This window comes from Lactuca serriola, chromosome 5 (genome assembly GCF_051521515.1).
Source record: "Lactuca serriola cultivar US96UC23 chromosome 5, Lser_US96UC23_V15, whole genome shotgun sequence".
NCBI classification, from domain to species: domain Eukaryota; kingdom Viridiplantae; phylum Streptophyta; class Magnoliopsida; order Asterales; family Asteraceae; genus Lactuca; species Lactuca serriola.
Genome location: NC_136412.1, coordinates 341,719,807 through 341,728,402, shown reverse-complemented (window position 1 = coordinate 341,728,402; position 8,596 = coordinate 341,719,807). Strand labels below are relative to the sequence as shown.

Sequence of the window (8,596 nt, the reverse complement as noted above, 5' to 3'; positions counted from 1 at the left end):
ATTAGCAAAGAAACATTGTTTACATTTTTTTATCTCATTTCAAAGTAACACATCAAAATGAATGTACATCATATTCTATTGTAATGTCGTGTAGCCTTGAAACAAGCAAAACAACATTTCACATGCACCCAAGACATGTGAGCCACACCTGAGTTAGATTGGAGTTGCACCATGTTTGTTTAACTAAGCCATATCCATGTTATTAGTTTTAAAATTAATAAATGAATGTATTGAGCTAAACCTATATCTGAACTTAAATAATGTCTCATTTGTGTCATCACTTGTCAATGCATATATTTTTTAGAAATTTGTATTAGTTATCAGTTTGGCCAAATGAGTGGTCAATTCATCCTAATAGATGAAATTTATTGCTTTGGTTTGAAATTAAAAGATAACTAAATTCTTTCATATTGATTTAATATGAAAAGATACTTAACTTGAATCATAGTGTCCTAATCCCTTATCCTAATGTTCCTAGTGATAATTTTTTTTTATAATGCATAATACCCAAATATAATTTCTTAGCACAATTGAAGTTGTAATGCTTACACTCCACAAACAAAGAAAAAGCCTGCATGCTAGGTGCTTTTGACTGAAAAATCCCCTTCCTTTCCCGGTTTTTATTGTCCTTTTTTTCATTTCCTAATTTTTGTTTGTATTAATTACGTAATCATATATAGGGAGTTGATACAATGTTTCCTTATCTATACCAAAATCTAAGGCCTTGGATAACAATTCGTTTTTTAAATCTCATAACACTTCCTCAAGAAATACTTGGCATACATGATCTATGATTCTGATAGATTGACACTGTAATATTGTTATATTCATCAATCATCATTGCACTTAAATAGGTCTTAGGATCTTCAACAGTCATGCATTGCAAAAGTAATAGAAATAGCAAACTGAAATTCTATAGCAAATTGAGGATGTTACCTTTAACAATCAAAGTTCATAGGACATCTGTGAAATACTCAAAAAGTTGAACGACTAATAGTGTAAATGTACCCCACTATTTAAACCCTCCCCATAAATAACCCACATAAATTTCCAACTCTTTTCCAATTTCATCATTTAATTTTCTATTTTTTCCTCCTCCTCTCTTCTCTTCTGGCAAACAAGTTAGCCATGTCAAACTTATATGGTCAGAACTTCAAATCCTCACCTGCTAGTGCCCATTCTTCTACACACATTTGGGCTAATATAGATGGTGGGAGGTATAATCTTTCTTTCACTTCAAGATTTTATTTTCTTAAAAGCCTTTTGTTTAATACCCACTTCAAACTTCTAATGAACGTCACTTTTTGAATTTTATATATGTTTGGGGTGTTATAATATACCTTGCAGCTCATATCTGGAAAGGTTGTTAGAAGAGAAGGAGAAGGTGGCTTTCTATGTACAAGACATTCCTATTTGCAATAAATTGTTGAATCAAGGTTCAGATCTAATTCTTCAATTTGAGACGTTTTATTTCCTTGTATGAATTTTTTTGTTATTTATCTCGATCTTATAGAAAAAAAACCTTCACTTTAAGTGAGGATTATTGGATCTTATAGACCTATCTGACACATGTTTTAAATAATCTTCTAAGGTTATGTTTGACAGAAAAGCTAGTTGGTAGTTAATAGCTAAAAAACTAGCTTACAAAAAAAAACTTTTGGTAAAAAAAACTATTTGATATGCTAGAGGAATATATAAAAGGATATTTAAAATAATTTTTTTCTATAATTAATTAAGGGTATATTTGGAATTTTTAAAAAGGCTATTAAAAAGTTAGTCTAAGTGGCTTTTAAAAATATTTTTTGGCTTGTCAAACATGTCAATTTAAAAAACTCGAAAAATAAGCTAGTTGTGGCTAAATGTGTATTGATTTTATGCCTCTAGTGGACCATAGTTAGATGATGTGTATATTTAATGAGGAAAATACAATGTCAATGGTTTTTTTCATGCTAAGATGACGTGGATATAACCATTACAGTAATGACAACAAACTATTAGCGGTGGACGGTGGTGGTAAAATGACGTGTATAAGACAACATAGGACTTTATGAAAGTTGTTACATTCTATTTAAAGTACATCTATAGATGGAATATCGACTTTAAGAATCATTTAAGTTAAATAGTTATTCAGAAGCACTAAAATACCCCCAAGGTCCAACGTCGAACGCATGATAATTGATAGTATTTCTATCTTTATTTTTGTTCTTATTATCTTTTAGGCTATTTAGTTGTTTCATTGTTATGATGATTATTGGTAAATCTATTATAAATAGTTCTATTTCTATTTTTTATTTTTTGACTTATTGGGCTTGATAAGTTAAGCACTTAATCTGAAGAGCTATACATGGTTGTTTCTTTTTTTCACTTAATCTAGATATGGGTTAAGCTAAAAAAAACCTGGCTTAAAGGGTTATGAAACTAACATTTTACCGATTTGTGTTCCTTCTTTTTTCCTCTCAAGTTCCCTCACATTAAAATTGTTGAATATTGTGAAATTTGTTTTTGTGGAATGTAAGGGTAAAATAGTCATTTAATCTAATTGAGGCAGCTTATTTACTCTAGAAAAAAGAAACATGCATCATGTATACAACACTCTATCCACACACAAACATCATTATTCATTCATACACTTTACCCGTGCATGGGTTGATGGGAGAAAAAAAAGATACAAAAGTTAATTTGTTTGTTGTTTATATACTCATTCAAGGTAGCATTTAATGCTAGCATTTTTGATGTTGATCTGTTTTGGTAGATTGAACTACTCATGGCTTAAATAGTCATCCCTTTGGTAAAAGGAACTAAAATTTAGCCTACAATTGTAATCATACATTTCACTATTTTTTTAAACGAAAATTTGTTAACTATGAATAACATTATTACTTTATTTCATCAACAGAGATACTGAAGATTTCTGAGATGATATCCAACCATGGTTATAATGACTTTGAAAGACTACAGTTTGGAAGCCCTAATCGTTTGAATCATAATTTAAGTCATTGGGATATAAATTATCCTCTTCAACATCAGGTGAATATATTTGTTCTAATATGGTATTCTTTCTATTTTTCTTATACATAGCAAAAATATAATATGATAATATCTACTAACTCTTCTCTTTCGTAGTCTTAAGTTGACAATTAACATTTGAGCATTCAAGGGTATATTAGTCCTTAAAAATCTAATCTTTGATTTAGGATTGCCTTTCTTTAATAAATACTTAGAATCTTGTTATATTTTTCAGTTAGAAGTACAACATGCATCAAGATGTCACCAATAAAAATCTTACTTTTGAACTTGTTAAATTTTGGGGTTTCCTTTTACATATGATGTGTGTTAATCCATTTTATAATTTAAGTTAAAAAGTGTTACTTTAATAGAAGAAAAAAGAGGAATTTAGAAATTTGAAAGACCATTTCTTTTATCTCATTTTAAGTTTATATCAACATTCACTTTCATGCTTCACTTTAAACACCACAACATAGATATATACTTTTTACAAGTTTGGTTTAGCTTTATTTATTTAATATATTTTTAAATATGATTTATCTAGACAACACTACAAGGACCTCCAATTGGTCATGGCCAAAGTTCCTTACTTACAAAGAAGTTGGTACGCCTGGATGTGCCTGTTGATAGATTTCCTGGTGTAAGTAATAAAAATTGATTTACTTACATATTAAAATAAGATGGAAAATGTTTATTAATCTCATGGATATCAGTTCAACTTTGTGGGAAGGCTCCTTGGTCCTAGAGGCAATTCCTTGAAGCGAATAGAAGCTCTCACAGGATGTCGTCTCTTCATCAGAGGAAGGGGTTCCATGAAAGACCCTAACAAGGTATAACTCCTCTGATATCAAATTCAAAGCATAAAAAACTTAAAAACCTTAACATTATTACTACTTGCATAATTTGTTTCTAGTTTTAATCAAATTGCCTAACATACATTCTTCGTTAAACCTTTTTCCTTTAAATTATTCTCTCCCTCGTGAGAGGATTGCTAACTACTTGATTGATAAATCTTTTTGTTGAAGTATGTGTTTGAGAAATGGATAAATGCAAGAAATAGCATTGTTAATTTCTTTTATTTTTTGATTATAACATTCTAGTTTCATTTCTTTTTTATCTGACAACTGTACCTTCCATTATATATATATATATATATATATACATACATAATACTTTGAAAAAGTTATCTAATTATAGCAGTAAAAATTGCTTTGTTTTAGATAACATTGTTATACATGAGTAGATTTTTTGAATTACAATGTTGTAATAGGAAAGAAGTGAAAGTATGATGATATAACAAACAAATCAATGAGGAATATTCTTATTCATTGCAATGTAACCCTTTTAGAATACCATAAAAACTGAATGCCCATTTTATCTATTTTGATAACGTTCAACCGTAACCGTTAAGGAGGAGCGTTTGAGGGGTAGACCCGGCCATGGACACCTTAATGAACCACTTCATATACTGATCGAGGCAGAATCACCTGAAAATGTTGTTGATTTAACACTCAAACAAGCACAGGAAATCATCCAAAAATTGCTCAAACCTGTGGTATGTTTTCACTTTTCAATATCGGTATCAGTGTCAGTGTCAACCTGCTAACCATATTTTACTTGTTTCGATTGCAAGACTTATTCTAAGGATCTATACAAAAGACAACAGTTACGAGAACTGGCTACACTGAAGTCCCTCTTTGGAGAAGACACCTCTAAGCCCAGTAGTAGTAAATCTACACGCAGGTGTGGCACAATGAAGCGTGCCACAACCGCTAGGAAAGGGACTATGTAGTCCTTTTTCTCATGCATAGGGTACAACCGGTTGATGTATGCCTATTATCGAGTGGTCAACTTCTACAATCTTTGCTGGAAAAAAAAACAAAGGATCTATGTAGTATGTACAAAGTTTGTTCGCATTTTCTTTTTCTTTTGTTTTATTTTTAGTGTAGTTATGTTTGCTTGGTGTTGTTCGGTCTTTTGAACCATTGTTGGCTGTTTTTTTTTTTTTGTTGTTGCTTGTGTTATGTATCATAAGCTACATATTTGTTTTGTGTGATGTGTATATAGTGTCTAATAAATAGTTTTTAGCTTTTTATATAAGGTTGTGTCTATAGAGACGAGAGATCGAAGTCTATCCCCACCTTTTTCCCATTGTTTGTGAGACAAAAAACCTCATTGACATAACTTATTGTTGGAGATGCATGCCAAACAAAGTGCTCAATTCTCATGTTATATCATGCTTTCTCATGTGTTACAAATGTCGTGTGGACCAATCTGCTAGGTAAAAGGTTGTGTATATGAGAATGATTGATCAATCGAATCTTTTAATTTCTTAATTTAGTGTTAGCTTTCACTCTTGTTATGATTAAACGATTTAAAATTTACTTATTTTACTATTTTTAAAATTTTGGCTCATTATTTTAAACATCAATATTTATAGCGTGATGTAATGTAATTTATAATTTTTCTTGTATTTATCTAACAAAATAGACGAGTTCCATGACTTCCATTTTATTGGACATTCAGGCAATAAGATTATGTTTGAAAAAAAAATTCTCTTATAAGTTAGTTTATTGTAATTTGATGTTTTAGTAAAACAATAAAAATTGATTATCCTAGTTTATAAAGTAGCTTATAAGTGAAAAGACTGTTTATTAGTCGTGATTGAGTCAAAATCTGATTGGGTCATACATAACCCCGACTAAGTAAGAGATACGACTAAGTAAGAGATATATCAAAATCTTCAGGACTGAATCAAAGGTTTCTAACATATGGTATAAAACATTTTGAATCTACCGAATCATACTAGACTTTTATAAGATTCAATAAAAATCATATCATGCATCCTAGTTAAACAAGATTCTAATTTACCAAACATGGCCTGCTTTAGAGGCCGTGAAGCCTAATGGATCACTGGCCCAACAATAAAATCATTATTCGATTAAGATTCCTAATTTTCTTTGAAACGAAATCAATTTTGGGATTTCCTTTCAAAAGCAAAATTTGGTTTCGATCTCTCTTGTTCCTTGACCATTTTCAATTTCAAACCCTGATTTTTGAAGACACTAGTTCTGATCTCATCAGATCGGAGCAATTTTAAGATGGGGAAGATTCCGGTGAAGATCAAGTCGGTTGTGTACGGTTTGTCACCGTTCCAGCAGAAGGTGATGCCTGGTCTCTGGAAGGACTTCACCGGTAAGGTTACACACAAGGTCACCGATAACTGGCTCAATACCATCCTCCTCGTCGGTCCTGTCGTCGGCGTTTACACGTAAGTCTCAATAACAATACCAGCTTCTTCATTTCTAACCGATTTATGTTCATATGTTTGGTTCTATACATTTGAATAACCTAAATCTCTAATTTGCTTTAGCTTGAACGTTTTCTCCTGCTTCTGTACTTTCAGTTTATTATAGTCCGTGATGACTTTCGATGGATTTGTGATGAGTTTATTATATCATATAGCTATGGATTTGTATATTTCATATGTGATGCATTTTGAATTGTACCCTTTTCCTTGGAATTGACTAGAAATAGATTCAACTTAGCAATCTACATGCTTAAATCTATCCGTGGTGCTCATTTGCAATATGAGAAAAGGGTTAATGTCATAAATTTGTGCACAGGCGATAGAAAATGCAACTTGCATATAAGTTAGCACGAAGTTTATATTAAACAAGTTAATTGTGTGTATTTGGATTCAAAAGAGAGAATTTTTGTATGATTTGATCAAAAGTTGTCAAAAGATATACGCATCACAGGCAATTTAGATGTTTTTTTATATCGTTTAGTTAGTAACTTTCTTGATGATAACATATCTGAACTATCATCAAGAAGGGATTAAAAGAAAGAAAAAAAAGAAAAAAAACACTCTTATTTTTTCTTAAGATTTTTCATGTCCTGGATATTGGTATTGACTATCCTATGTGGGTTTGCAGGTATGTTCAGAGTTACCAGGAAAGAGAGAAAATGCACCATAGGTTCTAAACACATTCTACAATGGTGTCATCTTTCTTGAAAATGAGAAAGAGAGAGATCAATGCCTCTTTCCATTAAATAAACAAACATAAATTTATATTGGGGATTAATAAGCTTTTTTTTTTTTAAAAAAAATTGTGATGAATGGAGCTGTATTTGCTAAGCTCCTAAACTACATCTTTTGTTACTATTCAATTTGTTTTCTCTATTCTTAATTGTCATAACTGAAAAAGAATCCTTTCGCAACATGTCCAAATGTTAAATCGTGATGAATGTTGAACAGAATGGTTCCAATCCCTTAATGGTTAAGAGAAGGTAATGTTGCTTAACTATTCAGAAGCAGTTACAAGGCTTTTGATTTGTTCAGATGTGACATATGAACGGTTTCATCCAGAGGTTACCAAACAGAAGTTTTCATTTTTTTGCTTCTCTTTATTCTGTTGCCGCTTGTGTGTTTGATAAAAAAAACATCAGAACTTACTAGATTAATTCATGTGTCCCCGTTAAGTTGAATATAAACAACACTTTACAGGTAGGTTATGTTAAGATTATTGTTTATAATCATAATAAAAAGATAATTATATAAAAAAATCAAGAAAAGCTTTGAAATGCCAGCCTGAATGTTTTGATACAGATTTGAAAAATGATATATTATGATGATGCGAACATATTATTTAACCCGTCTGTCTGTCTATTTTTGGCATCTCTATTGTTCTAAGATGATAAATGTTCATGAAAGAAAATTTCATGGAATTTTTTGGGTGCATTATTTTCCTTCAAGATGAAAGAGGCACTTTAAAAGATTATTTTCCATGTTAAAAGTGTTCCATTGGAACACGAAAATGTAAGTAAGGAGTCGTGTGATAGAGATTCTGATTAGGTCCAAAGCTAGGACTCGGCCCAAGTTTTCCTATCAATGTTTTTGATTTGCTTCAAAACCTCTTGACTTGATCGTAACTTCTGATCTAGTCTACCACTTATCTTCTGATTTTGTTTGGAAAAAAAATTCAGACTGAATTTTACTCTTCAGTTTTGGACTCGATCCTCAGTCTAAGTGTTTGGTATCCATTTATGTTTTTGACACTATCCAAACTCCAAGCCTCTAACCCAGTCAGTTTCTAATAGTAACTATCAAACGACCATTAAACTTAGTAACTATCAAATGACCATTAAACTATGTTCGGAGGTGTTTAAGATTTGTTTACTTAAACCGGTTCGGAGGTGTTTAAGATTTGTTTACTTAAACCGCTTATTAGCATATTCAGTATGATACTATTAGTAAGATAATTTGAATATTTTGGTTGATTGTGGTTATTTTGGTAATGGTAATAAACATTTATGAGTTAGCTATTTTATATTAGCTTATTAGTTTATTATGATTGATATTGCTAAATAAAGACTTTTGAATAAGTTTTTTTTTTTAATTATATTAGCTTAGTTTTGTATTGTTAATAATCACCATTGTATAAATTATTTAATTTTAATTTATTAGCTTATTTGCAGTTTTATACTTCTAATAAGCACTTTAAGTGTTAGGTTGCACAGTTAGCTTCTATAAGAAACAATATATCCATTGCACTTTGGTACTATTTAATTTAATAGCTATACAAAA

General features: G+C 30.7%; 1 protein-coding gene across 1 annotated transcript; it reads left to right on the top strand.

Annotated features, from left to right (window-relative positions):
* The first annotated feature begins 5,966 nt into the window (after positions 1-5,966).
* LOC145055395 (cytochrome b-c1 complex subunit 8-2, mitochondrial-like) lies at positions 5,967-7,232 on the top strand. Its single transcript, XM_079003703.1, has 2 exons — positions 5,967-6,277; positions 6,945-7,232. The coding sequence occupies exons 1-2, from the start codon at positions 6,108-6,110 to the stop codon at positions 6,991-6,993; spliced, it is 219 nt and encodes a 72-aa protein (XP_078859829.1). The 5' UTR covers positions 5,967-6,107; the 3' UTR covers positions 6,994-7,232.
* The last annotated feature ends 1,364 nt before the right edge of the window (positions 7,233-8,596 follow it).